Here is an 18,708-nt window from a genome sequence, read left to right as displayed (position 1 = left end):
CTCTGAAGGGCTTCCAGATCCCCAGTGTACAACAAAGAGTTGGAAGTGCTGGGACCTCCGGGATGTTTGTCCCGTGGAGATGCTGAAAGCGGGGGTGACAAAGGGTCAGAGGATACAGGAGCCAAGGCCGAGCTGGATGAGGTGCTGAACTGAGTTTTGCGGCTGGCAGTATTTTCAGACCCCGGTGGGGTGAGAACAGAGTCTGGAATGGAGACATGTAAACTACTGCTGGCTTGTGGGGAGGGGAAGTGCTCTGAGCTTGGGGGCTTGGTCATACTGTAGGGCGATTCATTCCTTGAGATTTCCCTGTTAGGTGGGTAATTCCAAATACTGCTATCATTATCAAAATTGATAGGTTCTGAGATCTCTGTTTTAATTTTGAGCACTGAGGCACTGTTTGGCGACGAGAGCAGCTGGGGCTGGTCCACCAAAGCTGAGTCAAGTCCATTTGGGCTTGAAGTGCTTGATAGCCTTCTGCGGGTCATGCTGCCTCCTTTCTGCTTTTTCCTCCTCTTCTTCCTCTTTTGATGTTTGCTGGAAGACTGGGCATTTACCTCCCCTCCACTATCTGAGTCCTTGGCGCTATCTGATGTCAACGATTCACAGTTCTGCAACCGCAAGTCTGATTCACTCTCCACGTAGCGCTCCACCTTGATCTGCATAGAACCAAGAGTACCAAAACTGTCCTCAGGGGCCTTTTGATTCTCAAAGTCAGAATTTTCAAAGCTGTCATCACTGTCCCTGCTGTCCTGGTTGCTGGAGCTGTTCCCATCGTCATTACAGTTCATTTCGTTATCTGACTGATTCCCAGACTTCTTCCTATCAGATTCAGGGTCTTCGCTGTTTTCTGATTGGTTTCCTTTGTCATCTGACTTTGAGTTCTCATTGTCCTCTGGAAGGAAAGAAACGTGAAAAACACCATTAGCAATAGGAACATCAGATTAGAACTCCATTTGTCTACCTAAAAGGAGATGTTATTGCCTGTAAAGTTCTGGTAAAAGCATTCCTCTGAGGCTCAACTGAGGTGGGTTTTTCTGAGCTCTAGATCCACAGTTCTAGCAGCATCAAGCTTGAAGGGATTTGATTATCATTAATCCCCCTGATTCAGGACTGTCAGTGGCAATGGGAAAAGGTCTGGTGGATTTGTCACTGGACTGCAGCTTTTGTAACAAGTGTGAGGGCACCTATTTCAAGTGGGATCCTTTGGTACATTCTCTTTAATGAGAACAATTCTGATAACTAACTGCAACTGGATTCCAATTGTGTTCACTGAAGTGAGATGTTAGTGAACAATTCAGCACTGGTGATGCACTCTCGAGATTTCTGTTTAGCATACATGTTCTTATAATGGGAATAGGAGTGACGCAGTAGCATGATGAAGTGATAATCCACGCCCCTGATTCTCCTCTCACTTACTCGTGTTCTACACTGGCGTCATGTGGACTTCAATGGAGTTACTCTTCAGTTACCCCAGGGTGAGTGGAGAATCAGGTCCTCTGTTTATAAATCTGAATGAATATATCAGTTAAAACAACGTAGTTACATTGCCCTGCTGTGTGCCAATATTCCCTTGGAAGGTAAAAAAATAAAGTAGAAAAAAATAACTCCAGTGCAACAAATGGAGCTGTACCAATTTCCATCAGCTCAGGACCTGGTCCTGTCCTCCTCCTATTTCTTTTAACTTTATTTTATATTTACCTCATTTTTAACTGAATAAGACAAACACTTGAGTCCGTTGGACTACGGCAGCCAAGATCAGCTTTCAGAAAACGGACAATTATCACACACTGTTTGAAAGGGTCATGAATGGCTTGAGGAGAACCCAGTCTGTGCAGAACAGTCGGAATTCTTTCCTTTGGAAATAAAAGACGTTTTTGTTTTCCCTCATCAGAGCCAAGCATTACCATTTTAAATTCTCTGCTCTGAGCAGGGGAAAAAAGGGCCAGTTTTTCTGTAAAGATTGGGTTCTCCTGGAGCCATGGCAATTCCAAACAGTTTGCCAGAAGCAGCTGAACAGCTGGTCTTGATGGGGATGTTAGCTGTTCAAAGCTTCAGGCTCTGTACATTTAATTTATTTAGAGTGGTTTTAAAAAAAAATTAATAAGATTCTGAAACCTTCTGTTATGAAAAAACAGCTTTTATTTCTACTTAAAGCCAAATTGCTAACCAAAAAAAAATTTAAAAAGAAAAGTTTTTTTCTTTTAAGCTACTGTTCCCATTTGGTAGAGTGACTTCAACCTAAGATAAAACAAAATGGCACCAAGGTTGTCTGCAGATTTAAAAACGCTTGGACTGAACTTACTGGTTTCAGCCAAGAAGATCTTATGAACCTAGTCCTTTCTGTATTTTTGTTTAATTCATATTAAGTGAACCCAAAAGAACCCAAAGCTGTTAAAAGTTTTGTCCTACTTTCTAAGATGCATGCATCTGTGCGTCACTGAAGAATGCTCTCTTACTCTGTGCCAGCCTCAGCAGTCATGAACATAAATACACTTCTCAACTATAGAAACTCTTTTCTCCTCAACTGTATTATCGGGTTATCTAGAAACTGGGTAGGAAAAAAAGCATTCTGAATGGCTGATGAGATCTCAAATCACATGGACATAAAGCCTGTATGTTTGCCTAACATCTGACTCTCACTGTCAAACAGAGCTGTCAAAAGAGAAAGGAGGAATAAGTGCAAAAGATGAGAGAACAAATGGCTGCTTAATTAAAAAATAAAACATATAGGTCATGATTCTCTTCTCACTTACACCTGATTTACAATAGTGTGTAACCAATGACTTTGGTGTATTTGTTCCCGATTTATACAGACATGAGAGAAGAATCAGGCCTACAGAATCATTTTTTGGACTAAAGACAATCCCTTACAAAGACACCAGCCAATCTGTACATCTACATATGTAATTACTTATAAATCTACTGGGGAATAAATTAACAGGCTGAACACACTGCCATTCTTTAGGATTTTTTATTTATAGAATTAATTAAACCAGATCATTAGTATTAAAACAAACAAAAAATCCCCAAAGAAAAGTAAAACTTACAAACAGGTGCTTTGAACCTGTAAAGTTCTAATAAAATGTAATGCTTTTAATTTAAGAAAACATACAACTTTTGCTATCTTTACTGCCCCCTAGTGAAGCAACTCAAGAAGCCTATTTACACAGCAAAGGGGGTGATAAACTTTGACAGTGTACATTTATGTTAGGAACATCTGACTACATGCGACAGATAAGAACTGGAATCATATTCAGTAGTTACAATGTAAGCCTTTGCACAAGGCATAATGCTTGCTCACAAACTCAACTGGGGATTCAAATATTTAGATAAGTGTAATTCAAGCAGGCATGCATGCACTGAGTAAATAGCCGATCATTCTGGGTCACTAAAAGATTTTGATATCTTTTAAAAACAGGATTTTGAGGTTTTAAGGTATTTTTTCTAAAGCTGAACCATCCATAAAAAATGTGAGATTTAGTGATAATCTGGAAATACAATCACTGACTTGGCTCTGAAGATACAAAAATATAAAATAAAAAAGGAAAGTAGTCGGAGCGCAGGATTGTTTATATTACCTGAGTTGTCCTTTGAGTCTGATTCAGAATCAGAGGTCTCTGAGGATTCTGAGGTTTTCTCTGGCAGATGAGGAAGTTGTGCAATATCCATCGGCGTATCCTTGTACTCTGGGTTACTAAAGAACAGAGAGCAAACATAAACACAAATGGATGATTTGCAGTTTGATAGTTTTCCCTTTCCTTTATCAAATCTCAGGAGCAAAGAATGTAAATAGAGAGAAGAAGAAACATGAAAACATACATATTTCTCCTCAGTTCATCACAGCAGAATTTTTTGAAAGTTTTTTTTAGTACTAAATTGGTAGTAAAATCATAGAATATCAGAGTTGGAAGGGACCTCAGGAAGTTATCCAGCCCAACCCCCTGCTCAAAGCAAGACCAAACCCCAATTTTTGCCCCAGATCCCTAAATGGCCCCTTCAAGGATTGAACTCAGAACCCTGAGTTTAGCAGGCCAATGCTCAAACCACTGAACTATCCCTCCCCATGCCTGATACCACAAAATATCTGAGTTATACTCATAGCTAATTAGGTAGCCCTGCCTGTCTGATACCTAAAAGCAAGTCTGGTTTGTGTAATCAATACCACAATCTAATATCTAGAATTCTTTCCCATTACAATGATAATAGGGATAGGGATAGAGAGAGAGAGAGAGAGAGAGAGAGAGAGGGAGTTGATATCCTTTAAAACTTGTTTCTACACTACCTATGATGCTCACCACATTCAGGTGGCATTACACTATGCAATCCTTGTCATAGCTTTTGAATAGTTGTTTTCCGAAGGGCTATATTCTCCAGACTTTACGCTAGTAAATCTCACTTTGAAATTACTGAGAATATTGCTCAATTAAGGACCACAGAACCTGGTCACTGCTCAGATAGCTCTAAAGCTATTAGGGAAAAAAATTAACAACCTAAATATATGACAGATGCACACGTGCATGTTATGATGCATATGTTAAGGATACAGAACTGTCAACACACCTATTATAATCATATCTTCATCTGCTCATGTGGTGTTCACCTGTGGCTTGTTAGCAAAGAACATGATTGCAATGTGGAAAAAGCCCCACTATCAAAGAGAGTCTTACAAAAAATATTTTTGATCTGTTTTGTGCCTTTTTAAAATAGATTCCTTTTAAAATTAAAGGCAAGGCCAGAAGAAGACACCTAGATAGACAAATGTAGCATAGATTGTTTAAGAAAATATTCTTTAGTGGATTTTTGAGTGGTTGAGCATTCCTGTGTGATTCATATTCAGGTCAGTGGGTTACCAGGAGATCTCCAATTCTCTACAGACAGAAGGAAGGGGAGGGTCCAGGGCTACTAAATGTGTTCAGAGCATTAAAATTACAGAATGCCTATATGCAATCTATTCTAGTGCACTGTGAAAATTCAATGTTGAAACATTCACAGTTGTTCTCTATTCTTACCTAGGATTGTCACCCTGGCAGATTTGTCCTGTGGGACAAAAAAAGTGACATCAACAATGTGATGATGTTACTGTACATGGCCATGCCAGAATGCAGCAATGCACCACAAAACTTTCCTCCCCTCAAGCAAAAGAAATAGTGTGTGTGGGGTACAACTGCACCTTGTATAGGAATAAAGAGTTGTTTAAAAAACAAAACTATTTTCTTGAACAAGAATATCAGCTCTATCTAGCAACAGAGTTTGTCTATTTGGAGCACAAGTCGGACAGGCATCTGAACATACTTTCTCATGCATGAAAATATATCTAAACCAGTGTTCTTGCCATTGGTAATATCAGAACTCTTTATGCCTTGCTCTGTCAATAGAATCCTATTCATTGCTTGGATCTTGTTTGGGAGTAATCTTTATTTAAAAATACACAAATTGTATGAAGGAGTTACCTTTCTCTAACAGAACACTGATGGGAATGAGGGAGAAAAATCAAGTTCTATGAGGAATCTAAGTAATGGTCAATTAGGCCCCCATCTTAATTAGTTTCTGACTGATACTCTGTTAGTAGACAGCAAATTATTGTGGAACAGTTGTGGATCAGATTTACTCAGTGTCCGGATACCAGCAAATGTGAAAAAAACATTGGTTTATAATCCTAGTTAGATGTTTATGGAGATTAGAAAACCAATACACTATCTGGCATAGTTTGAAGCTCTGTTCAGGAGAAGCTTAGGGTCAGAAGGGCAAGCACGTGCTGCAGGTCAAGACTCAGGAGCAACTATTGATGCAACTATGCTTCACTCTTGCAAGCTTGGCTATTTCCTCACTTTCATAGATATCAATCATCCACCACATTTTAAAGAAAAAAGTAAGGGAACAGGGACAGATTATGAGAGGATCCAATCCCACTCAGTCACACAAGGGCAGAAATGTGCCCCAGTCCTCCTTCCCTTACCCCTCCACTGCCATGCAAAGCTTCCACAATGTCAGGGGCCTGCACTCCCTTAGGAATTGATTGCTCCTAGCTCCCAGCCCAGGGAATCAAGACTACTCCACCATCCAAGACTGTGGTTCAGGCAGGCACAATCTCTACGATGCTCCTTAGCTATGGTATAAAAGTCACAATCTAGCCCTTAGACATCACTTTGAACTTTCCCTGCCTCACTCCTGGAACAAAGGGAACATAACAAGCCATGGCAAGTAACTTACTTACAAGCAGAGCTGACCAGAGAATGACAATTCTGTTTTGCTACAACTTTTGAGGTTTCCAAATTTATTTTCATTAGAATGAAAAAAACAACAACCCCAAACCCCTTCCAAATGTTTTTGCAAAATGGAATTGTGTCAAAACTGTTTTAGAATGAAAAAGGTCAAGTTTTCAATTAGGGGTTTCTCTCCCTGTGACCAGAGAGTCCATCCTGGACCTTAGAAACCATTCCGTTGAAAATGTACTCAAAATCAATGAGTCAAACTGAAATGTTTTGGCTTCGATAACATAGCATATTTTGACAATAAAAAAGTTTTGTCAAAAATGTTCCAACCAGCTCTACTTAACAGGCTTCTTCTGCATTTATTTTTTTCCATCTTTCAAGGTGAGTACTGCCTTAAGGCCTGTCATCGCAAGAAGGCATATTGGAATGAAGATCACCTTTCCAAGAGACATGTCTGTAATGTCCCAGGAAGATTGCCTTCAGATGTCAGACCAGGATTTTGCAATAACCAAAGAAACCACTGCTTAAAAATCCATCACACGTTTTATAACAAGCCGAGTGCATGGTGGGCCAGGTCTTTGGGAGTTTCAGCTAGTGCTGGGTTGAATTCAAGGCAATGGAGGCCTGCAATAAAACTGATGGAGGGTTACTCTAATACGAACATAGTGTAATCATTCAAGAAGTTCCCAGTAACCTGAGACATGACAGATGTCTCAATAACTTTCACCAGAAGGAGCTGGTTCTGAGCACGAACAGATGAGAAAGCTCATCTCATATTAACTTTCTGTAGTTGTCATTGTTTTTCTTTTTACTCTATATCTTTCAATGTGAGTCAAGTAACAGAGGCAGAACTTCAAATAAAGAAAGTGACTGAAACTTATACCTAAGAAGGTAATTGACCCAGATGATATTCTTCTCATTTGCGTTCTTGGCATTGATAGCTATGGTAGCACTGGACTGTATCCAGATGTACCCTCCATTCTTCTGCATCCAGCGGTAATATTTAGTTACACACTGACCCTTATTCAGCACTGGGAAGAAAACAAAAAGGACAATAAATATTGTGTTAGTATCCTAGTAAAATAATGTTCATCTCTACAATTCCCAATGTAAAGAAATGGAATGCACTTGGCCCGTTTTGTATGTTCAGTGTCGAATGCCAGTAAGATGACAAATAAGTTCAACTATTTACTAGTGCATCAGTGGAGAATCACGGGCTACAATCATTTGGAATAAGTCTTTAATCAGCTTTTGGGAGCTCCAATGTGAGAGGAAGAGAAAAGAGGACTACAAATCTCGGTGGCCCACAAAATACCTAACGCTGCCTGGCTATTTTCAGTGCATTTGACAACAAATTGTTAAAAAAAAAATGTACGTGATTTATTCATTGCTTGCAGGTAGAACTCTTTGAGAGTCTGGATATTTGAAAGGTTTGGGAAGATACTCTACCCTGTTCTTTGATCATTGCTCCTTATTGCAGGAGATATCAACTACTGAACTTATATATCTGTTTCTTTTGATCTTGTCAAACAGAATTTACAGTTCGCAGATGAATCAAATCTCCATTGGTCAGCAGGGGGAAGGTCCTGGGAGACTTTGCTTAATACTGGAGCAAAATAAATCTACCAACAGATTGCGAAAGGAACTGTGGCCTAAGGGAGGTGCCGAATTGACTTTTGGTTAGAGTCAAGCAGAGTGACAACTCTCTGCAGGGCCTGAAATATAACCAGGAATGGAGAAGAAGTAAAAACAATCAGTAATGTGAAACCGTGATATTAGATGCCCACAGAAAGAGAGTTTAAAAAATACAGAAGTTTAAAATAATTCTCTAACCACAATGTTACCCAGTCAAAATTGCTTTGATTTGTATCTGATTCTTCTTTTCTAGTACAGAAATAATAAGATGCTTATCTTTCATGGAAATAAAATACTTTACACTGGCATTATTTTAAAGAATGCCTAGAATACTTACATCTGGATATTATTACTCCAGTGCATACTCTGCTTGTCTGTATTTTCTGTTAATCCCAGGAAGCTTTGCGCACTAGAGGGCAGTGTGCATTCATACACACCTTCTGCTTTTGGCATGCCCTTGTCTCCGTCTGCTAAAATGAAAAACCTCTAACTGCTGTAATAAATTTGGCTAAATTAGCTGCTAAATGGTTATCTCAAGTAATATGTATTTGCATTAATCATTTTGCTCTAAACCAGAACAAGCCAGAGTCCTAAAGACGTAGTAAATTCATATTGTCCATTTAATTACGGCTAATAAGTGCTTCATATACAATAGTTTCATGAAGTACATTTTGATTTTTTGGAGGAGGGAGGGGAGGCAGAAAAAAGTCACTTTGGAAAATGCTGTTGAAGTTCGTACTATAGAGTCACAAATGACACTTCAGAGCTTTCAAGTTAACCAAATGTATATCCCCCAAATTATCTGTATGTCTCTATCTGTATTTAAAGCCATATAATTATACATTTAAAGAGAAAAATACACACACACACACTTGCATATCTTAATGCAACTCAAAAAACTTTGTAAAATATTAAATTTTTAAAAAGTTAAAATAGGAGCATGTCTGACAGTGAATTTCAAACATAAGTCAGTTTTCCTCTGTAATATCAGCAAATATTTGTAATTTGGGTTATGGCATTTTGTAAACAAGCTAAAGTTGCCTATACTTCTGCATTTATTTCCAACAGGAGGCTCCCTCAGGTTCCCCACATTTTGTTTTTGCATTCAAGTGTAAGTTTCAAGCTTTCTGCTATGGTGATTCATAGGATACAAAACTGCATGGTGAAGCGGAAAGCAGTAACTACTTACTATACAGCTTTTCTGTCAAACCATTGTTGCATGCAATTTGAGATGCAATTTTATGCAAATTATCCCAGCTTTGTAATTGTTATTAGTTACGTTCTGAGGTGAGAACTCAGGGAGGAATGGGGGAAAAAAACCATCGCTTAAAGTTTTACTTTGTTAAAATTTTCCATTTCAGTAAAATAGTAAATTCCAAGGTATCCTTGTCAATGGCTGATGATGAAATTAATATCCCTGGAAAGCTAGAAAATTAAGACCATACAGGTGTTTGGAGGATAGAGTGAAATCTATCTAAACTTGTAAATAATAATAATTAATTGATTACCTTCCACTTCTATAGTAGCTGCCACCTGAAGACCTCAACATGCTTTAAAAATATTAAAGAATTAAGTCTCACAAATACCCTCACACCTTGGCTTTTGCAGATTGGAAACCGAGGCAGTAGGAGGTTCAGTGATTTGCTCAAGATCATATAGGAATGCTGTGGCAGAGCCAGATCTCTCAGCTCTTTCTGTTCCATTCCTGAACCATGAGACCTTTCTTTTGCTGAGTACTGGTTGTTTGTACCACTCAGAAAGGGGCTTATTTGCCTCTTTATTTCAGAACTATGGGAAAAAAGGGCAACATTAAAGCCTTACAAAAACCACACCTTGATATGAAGAGGTGTTTGCCTTTCCGAAACTTTCAGCACACAGAAGAAAACTCTATGCACTGCAGTCACATGCAAACCTTTCTGGCTCTTCCAGAGCTCACACACCAGCACTGCTGTGCTGAGAGGAGGCTGCTATGAATATGAAGAGTATTTGGGACACTAACATGAAAATGAGGCTTCCGAGCAGCCCACCTATCTTGAGAATTCCTACTGTATCCCCAGCACCTTCTCCACTCCAGGGTTTGGCCAGGCCAGGCATGGAACCATAAACACATGCTTCTTTTTCATCTGCAAATGTTTCAGATGAGAGATTTGTAGACATTAAGAGCATATACTGAAAGAAAGACCAGGACGCAAGGTATTTTTCTCTATAGAGTCTCACTGGAAAACCAGCAGGATTTAAAGTTTGCCACAGAGTGCTAGATTTTAGGTCTTACAGCTTCTTTTAAGTTCATTAGATTCCCCCATACCCAATCTGAATGATATTTCTGTAGCCTGTAAATAAGAGGCTACAGAATCAGACATCTGATGAGACAGAAAGCATTGAAACATCTACTGGTCTATGTTATTTTGCAGCTGTTGTTTTCCCCAGGTTTAGATTTAGAAACCAGATGATGCTATTGAGGAAATGTGTAACACATTTTAAATTAGAACACCAGTTTTGGAAGTAAAAATGAAAAATCGATTTAACTAATTAGTAACTGAATCATTACTGATCTGTCTTTTTTTTTTAAGTTTTGCCTTTTCAGAGACAGAGGGAATTAATTACCAAATTAATAAATTTGAAAATAAGTAAAAATAAATATATAAAAATTCAGCCAAACCTAAACTGTGGCTGGAAAGTTATATGTAGTTAAAAGCAAAAAAGTTATGGGCTACCTGTTTAAGCTTAACCTAAACATTTTAAAAAAGTAACATTATTTGGTCCAAGATACAGTCCTTATCTAGACAAGTCCACATTGAGGACGAGGAATAAGCCCTGTATTTCTGTACATTGACAAAGTCCAAATAGTTTTAAATATGGATTTTCTATTTACTAGTTTAAAATGTGCGTGTAGTGCCCGATCCTGCAAACACTGAATCACGTGTGTAATGTTACTGATGTGAGAATCTAAAGGACTGGTCATCTGAGTCAATGAGACAGCTCACACGAGTGAAGTTACATGTGCTTAATTGTTTGCAGGATTGGGTCCAGATGATGTACTGTCTTGTTGGAAGAGCTCAACAAATGTCCCTTCTCTTAGAGGATAACCAATTTATTTGAGCATGAGCTTTTGTGAGCTCAAGCTCACTTCATCGGATGCATCCGATGAAGTGAGCTGTAGCTCACAAAAGCTCATGCTCAAATAAATTGGTTAGTCTCTAAGGTGCCACAAGTACTCCTTTTCTTTTTGCGAATACAGACTAACACGGCTGTTACTCTGAAACTTCTCTTAGAGGCTGCTTCTACTTTGCCTGTACCCATGTAGCTCTCTTTGATATTAATGGGAGTTACACATGTATGGGAGAGAGAAGAAAAGACCTTTTGGGGATAACAAATTGTAGAGAAATGATGGTAAATCTTGGATCATCCTTTTAGCATTAGATTTTGGCTTAATAGTTGGTATAAATAACCTTTACTACAGGGAAATCATCAGTGTCAATGTGGACAGTGGAATGGACCCCCCCCCCCACAACGAAGTGTGTGTGCGGGGGCAAATAAAAAAACTTTAATTAAAAGAAAATTAAAAAGAGCTAACGTTTTAGAACAAATGACCTTTATATCAGCTATACATGTCTGTTCCTTAAAACGGTGGATGCTAAATTTTACTGAAATTTGTTTAAATGCTATCTAGTTATTTGGTCTGAGCTCAGTGGTTAGCATGGATGTAATATACAGTATGTTTCACAAAGAATTTTAAAAAATCTGACTCTAATTTCTCTAAGTACAAATATATTGATATGTATGTAGCTCCAGACAGAGGGATTTCAGTTTTGTCTGGAGTTTTGAACACAGCAATGTACTTGTAGTGAAATGGGGGTGTGGGGGAGGGACAGGGGGAAGAAGCTAGTATTCTTTGGAGGAACATAATTTCATTATCAAATCAAAATAAATCAGTACAAGGTTGTCTTCAGAAATATGGTTTAAAAAACCAAAAACAAAAACTTGGGATGTTCTGAGAAATCAAAGCCAAAGCTTTTAAATAGTGGGTGAATTGTATTTTAAAAGAAGGAGGTAGTCTACTTCAGTTTGAAGAGGAGATAAAGAAATCGTATATCAAAAGTAGCCTTTTATGGAACCTTCTTACAAAGGGACATTTTACTAGTGTGCTTATGCATTTAAAAATTACAGTAAATTGTGTATTCAGGTAAGTATGGAGTAAATAGGAAATGATGAGATCATTATACAGTTAACACTGGGTATTCATACAGCCTCACAAAGAGGCTCATTATAATTGGGGAAAATATCGAGGCTAAATCTGCAGTGGTAGTCCCCCACCTCCTTGGGATACCTTAATCAATAACTGTGTAGTATTGATGCTGAAGTCCTTCTGCTGTGAACTCATAAAAATATTTTTAATGTATTGCGGGGGAAGAAAACTCTGTACTTAACACCACAGTTGGATGCTTAGCTGTAGCCACCAGTTCTCTTTCTACATTCACAAAACTGGCAGACGAAACATGAAAAGGAATACTGACTCTTTAATCTCCACTTCTCCACCTAAGGCCCAAGGCAAGCTGACAGGGTAACTTCATTCTGGAAACAGAGTTGTTTTTTTTTTTTAAAAAAAGTCTGGATTACTTTTCTTCTGCTTTTGAAACCTGTGGGCTATAGGGGAATGAACCTGGCATAGACTTAAAACAAGAACAAGTTTCTTTATCTGAAAAGTTACAGTCCTTGATGCTTACAGGAAGGTCATTTTCAAAACCCACAGGGAAAATAGCATCACAGCCAGAAAGAGTGCATTAAGTGCCTTATTTGCTTGAAACAGAGACAGTTTTTCATTTATAACTGCTCATAGGATCAACTGAGCCTTTGATGCTATAGAGACTTTTCTATAGATTTTGCAATTAGTTAGTTAGATGTTTTAAATAGTAGGCATCCACAAATTGGTTTTTAGCAATAAAAAAAAGCACTGAGTAATATTTAGCAAAGTTAAATGATGTTTGATACTTAAACTGAGTTATGGGCTAAGAGGATGGAAGACCTGTATATGCTCTATGAGCAACCACATATATCTATGTAATTCTCCCCAAACAATTTGATTTACTATCTAATACACAGGGGAGGGATGGGGTGGGATGAAGGTTGGGGAAGTGTGCAAGGAATTCTTATAGACGCATTCTCTGCACGCCAGGCTAAAGGATAATGCAGCCTGCATAGGGAAGAATTCTGCCTCTCTTGTGTCTGATCCCTCCCAGAGGTCCCCCTGGGGTCATGTGGCTCCACACTCCCAATACTAAATGGCACAATTTAGCCCTTAGCGATTTGTAATCTCACAAGAGATTTCCCCCTTCCCCAAAATACATTTACAGTGGATTAAGAAAACAGCAGTTCAGTAAGGCTTTTAAAAAAATGCTTTACCCGTCTTCCTCATGGCATGACATGAGAATGCAGCACAGGGCTGGAAAAAGTCTCTTCTCTGTGTTGTACAGCACCTAGCATAATGGGGCCCTAATCTTGATTGAGGCTTTCAGTTGCTATCACAATATAAATATTTGCTAAGAGAAATAACAGCTGGTACAGTAGGAACTCTCTAAAGCTAAGGGCATAATTTCCAAAGGCAGAGGGAACTGACAGTTTGTGTTTTGAAAAGAAAATTCTGCCTTGATAATACCCAAATTTCCATCCAACTGCTTGGTTCATCTGTAATAAATCTTTTAAACCTATACAAATTTCATTCTAAAAATGTTAAGATGTGGCCATCAATCTGTTATTTGCTGCCACACTAAGGGATATTGTCTTTTCCTGATTCATGGGGAAGTTACACATCTAAATCCCTGTGAAACTAGATAAAAGTAAGGATAAGCACTCTGCACAGATAAAATAAAAGCTAAACCGACCTTTTCTCAAAGCTTGAACCAAAACTTTTAGGAGGGTTGAAAATCTTTATTTACCTTTTTTAAAACACAGTTTTTCATTTTTCGGCTGCTCTTTGTTTCCTGGTTGTGGGAGGAGCTAAAGTTAGAGATGGGTCAGATCCAAACTTCGGAGAAATTTGATCCTGATTAGTTTCCAAACTTTGTGGCTCAGGTCCATTTCTAGCCAAAATATTGTGAGAACAATCTCTCACTCTATGTATCTAGCCAAACAAGTAACTTGAAATACTGGACATTCCACGCAAAGATTTGGGTACTTATCCTAACTGATTCAAACCCTGAACCTCTGAGAACCACCCCTACAGATTTAGAGATTTTGATCTCATTTAAATCCACAGTATCTCAATGGAGTTAATGGAGACATTTTGGTTTACACCAGTTTAAATGAGATCAGAATTTAGTTTTCAGTTCATGGTACCGGTTCAAAAATGTAGAAAAACAGCAAAACTTTTCTCTCGTTATAAATTAAGATACAGATATACAACCACCCACTGAGACTTACAATATGCGTATCAGAATTCTATCCTATGGCTTCAGGTTTTAGGAGAAATAAACGTTGTAGTGCTCGAAGACATTAATTTACTGCCTAGCATCCAGAGCCATTTATTTCATTTAATTAATTTATTTACTTTTGACATTATCTCCTTTTAAGTGCTTCACTTAGCTGAGAATGTTTCTTGGACACTATTTGATTGCAGGAAAATTCATTCTGTTTGTTTGTATGCCTCTGTACATGGCTGAGTCTCTCTTCACGTGATCTTGTCTCCTCGGTTGAACTATTGTTCAAGAGCAAATTTGCTGGATAACACCTTAAACTAAAACATTTATGATGAAGTTGGAGTCAAGCAGAGATGTTTTATAAACTGAGAAGGAATAATGAATGGAAATGAATGTACAGACCTACATTTTTCTAAATGACGAATGTGGTTGTTAATAAACTGGATTGAATAGTGAATACTCAATTATTTAGCTTTCTGTAACTTTTCTCGTTTCTCATGATTGTCAGGCTCTCCTTGGTTTTTAAAATTTTAATCTTGCCATAAAGTGGCTCCCCATTTCCTATTGCTGAAACTGTCCTTTGGAAACCCAGACTTGCTCTGAGCACCACTTCAGACGTAGCTTCCATTAACGGTAATGAAACTTATCCATCCAAACTCAGGAGAAAATATACAGTATTGTATTGTAAGTCCCAAATCTAAATTCAGTTCTCAGCTACCACCGTGCAACTTGAGTAAAGAAATTAGGCCTCAGTTGCTAAAGCAGCTAAAGTCCCCTCCCCCTGCTCACTAATATTAATGTCTGCCATACAACATTGCATGGCAAAAATAAAGATTTGAGAACTTAACCCTCTGTGACAAATATGTGTATAGCTATATCAGATACTGATGGCAGGGCAGATGGAAGCTTCACAAGAGCTAGTTTACTGATGAATGTAAGACAGCAGAATAGCAGAAGTTTAAATATATATATTTTTAAACTACACTGATTGAAGGTAAGACGGTTTAAGGGGAAAGTACTGGTCTTTCACATCTGGGACCAGAGTCCATGTTCAGGTTGTGGTACTGAGTGAAATGAATTTAGTTATTTCAGCTCAATCCCCAGAGGAAAAGAGTCCAGATCACACCACCTCTATGCTTACTGTGGTATGTCACAGCTGGCAGTGTCTTATTTATCCCAAACAAATGCCAACCTCCCCTTTCAACCACCATACAGCATCATGCCACATTTTGCAGAAAAGCTACGTTAGATTTTTTTGGAAAGTTTATTGCTATTTTTTTTAAATTAAATTACTTGTGCCTCTAAAAAGAAATTGCCTTATTACTAGGGCCCTACGAATTTCACGGTCATGGGTATTTTAAAAATCGTAAATTGTACAATTTCAGATATTTAAATCTGAAATTTCATGGTGTTGTAACTGTGGGGGTCCTGACTCAAAAGGGGTTGGGTGGAGGCCACAAAGTTTTTGTGGGGGGGGGTCACGGAATTGCCACCCTTACGTCTGTGCTGCCTTCCGTGCTGGGTGACTGGAGAGCGGTGGCTGCTGGCCGGGAGCCCAGTTCTTAAGGCAGCGCCGCTGCCAGCAGCAGCGCAGAAGGAAGGATGGCCTGGTGTGGTATTGCCACCCTCACTTCTGTGCTGCTGCCTTCAGAGCTGGGCCCTCAGTCAGCAGCTGCCACTCTCCAGCTGGCCAGCTCTGAAGGCAGCACAGAAGTAAGGATGGCAATACTGCAACCCCCCTACAATAACCTTGTGACCATCCCATGACTCCCTTTTGTGTTGGGACCCCCCAATTTGAGAAACACTGATGTCCCCTGTGAAATCTGAATAGTGTAGGGTAAAAGTATACAAACAACCAGATTTCAACAGAGGAAAATTTCACAGTCTGTGAATTTGGTAGGGCCCTACTTATTATCATGAGTCCATTGCTACAGCTCTCAGGGAATGAAAAAGTAGCACTAATTTTAAATATCTCTAAAAAGTAAATAAAATAGCTTTTCAATAAGTCAGGATGCCATAATTTTAAGGACCAATATCTAGCAACTTTCTAGGGTTAAGAACAAATGCTTTGTATATTTGGAAGGGAGAGTCTCAGTTTCCCAACGAGTTACAGATCTGGATGCCAGCCCAAATGGTTTGCAATTAAAAATGATATTGGTCCAGAACTGGCCACATTACTCATGAGAGACAAAGCCACAACTGATTTGTACCAGTCCTCCCAAACAAGTGCCAACAAGACCTATTTGCCACACCATCATGTATTTGTTATAGGGTAGCTACATCATATTTTACAGAACAACTACTTAAGAGAGTTTATCTTTTTGTGGTCACTATTTTTATATTGTTCTACCTGTAAATCCAGTCTCCCTTAATACCATGGGTTCAACTATCCAGGCCTAGGAAAGAAGAACACTTATCACTAATAAATGGGCTAAAACTCCTTTTCTAACCATTTTGGTCACAAGAAAATGAACATTAAACCTGTCACTAGCCAGGACTGAACATTGTCCATTCTGTATCTCAGACCAGTGTAATTTTGGAGGAAAATTCAGCAATTAGGGAAAAACAGAAAAGAATTTTGTGGCAAGGACTCCTGGAGCCCCAAAATCTTTTTAAAATGCCATCTGATTGACGTGGCTTAGAGGTCTATAATGTAAGAAACAGTCACAGTAGAAATGGTTTTGTGGCCAGAGTGCAGGTGAAGTTGTAAGAGATGCACAATAAATGCTGTCATTCACATGGCTCTGCAATTTAATGTGGTTCTGCAGTTTATCACAAGCATACACTTCTCCAGTAACCAGTTTTGCAGAAACATGCCAAAATATAAATTCACCTTTGGTCTGGAAAATTTCAGCTCGAAGAGATTTTTTTTTTTTAGATGATTAAGGGCAACTGAAAAAGCAGTGAGGTTCTGAATAAAAGTAGGAATTCAACCTTCATTAGAAACTGCTGTAATAAATAGCAGAAACATAGTCAATATTGCATGCATGTTTTTCATGTAAAATGAGACAAAAGCTTGGGTGTAAATTTCACTTGTCTAATGGGCAGAGATATGACCATATTGCAGTGATGTCACAGGAGAACTCTACTCTTCTTTCAAGTACAAAAAGCCCTTCAAAGATGGTGTTGCAGGCAGAATTCAAAAAAGCCTCCCCAAGGTTTTGATAATGCAGTTGGCCAATCTACCAGACTTTTTTCCCCTTCTCTTCTTTTGCAGTTTTTATTTTTATGAGAAATTACGGAATACAGCTAAATATACAGTTCAGTATTCCCTTTGTTTCAGTGGCTAATGACAAATGCATGGAGGACATCTTGTGTTGCCTAGGCTGGCAGGGCATTTACATTGATTGATGCTCTGCTGTGAAAAAAAATGAGCTATCAAGGAATTACAATAGAGAGTCTACAAACTGAAATGGGGATGTACTAATTAGCGCTGCATTAAACAGTTGGATTTGATTTGGAGATGAAATAGCATTAGGAGCGAATTTACAGGGTTATTGATGCAAACTATATTTTAGGCCTCATGCAACATAACTGTATGTCACTTTGCTGGAAAAGGCAAAAAATTATTATCAAGAAACAGCAGGTTCAGGTTCAGCAAACTAATGGCTTAAAGACACTAGACGTGTAGCCTTGTAGAGTCCTGTTTTATTTACCATTCAAAAGAGCTGATGCTGCTGGTAAGCTGAAAAAAAAATATGTTGTCCCACAGCGCACAATTAGCCTGCGAAACTCATTGCCACAAGATATCATTAAAGGCAAGCTTTTATCAGCATTCAAAAGACAATTGGATATTTATATGGATAATAAGAATACCCATAATTACAATTGCAAGAACCTCTTACCACCAAGAATTTTGGCTCATGTTTCGTGACATAAGTCAACCACTAACTCATGGAGGCTAGGAAAAAATATTCTTCTCCATGGGCAGCTTAGCCCATAACTGCCTACTGCAGAGTTTCTTGCACCTCTCTCTGAAGCAGACGGCCCTGGCCAGCGTGAGGAACAGGACACTGGACTAGATGGGCCAATGCTCTGCTCTCGTAGGCAATCACAATTAAACCTGTGCCCGAGACAAAAATAACGGCTCCTGGATCTCAGAGGTAGTGCACTCAGCAGTAGCCATGGCTATGACCTTTAAGAACATGTGGTAGCATGTGCTTCCTTTGCCTTGCACCAGCTCACTTGTGCAAATGAAGGGCTCCCGCAGCTCAGTGTTTCTAGCTATGCCAACGGTACCAGACTCCTGACTCTTCTGCTTGCGTAACCTCCTTAGGTTACAAAAGCAGAAGACCTAGGAGTCTGGTGCAGGGATTGCTTGGCTCTTCAGCCGGGGCACCCTTTCCTTTTACTTGTGCCCGTAAAGGGCTAGGAAGGATGGTCTTGTGCTTAAGGCTAAGGAACCAGGAGATCTGGAATCAACTCTTGTCTCTGCCACAGACTTCCTG

At 38.9% G+C, this 18,708-nt stretch overlaps 1 protein-coding gene across 5 annotated transcripts in view; it reads right to left on the bottom strand.

The window, feature by feature from the left end:
• NPAS3 (neuronal PAS domain protein 3) overlaps positions 1 to 18,708 on the bottom strand; it is an 844,272-nt gene that overhangs the window by 1,480 nt on the left and 824,084 nt on the right. For all 5 annotated transcript variants that reach the window (XM_073348989.1, XM_073348988.1, XM_073348990.1 and 2 more), the window contains 3 exons: positions 7,096 to 7,243; positions 3,579 to 3,694; positions 1 to 892 (listed from right to left, as the gene is read on the bottom strand). The exon at positions 1 to 892 is cut by the window's left edge and continues 1,480 nt beyond it. In XM_073348989.1, coding sequence (XP_073205090.1) covers positions 1 to 892; positions 3,579 to 3,694; positions 7,096 to 7,243 — 1,156 coding nt within the window. The remainder of the gene's footprint in view (positions 893 to 3,578; positions 3,695 to 7,095; positions 7,244 to 18,708) is intronic.

Source organism: Lepidochelys kempii, chromosome 6, assembly GCF_965140265.1.
Source record: "Lepidochelys kempii isolate rLepKem1 chromosome 6, rLepKem1.hap2, whole genome shotgun sequence".
NCBI classification, from domain to species: domain Eukaryota; kingdom Metazoa; phylum Chordata; order Testudines; family Cheloniidae; genus Lepidochelys; species Lepidochelys kempii.
Note: the sequence above shows the minus strand (reverse complement) of the source record. Positions and strands in the feature narration are given on the sequence as shown.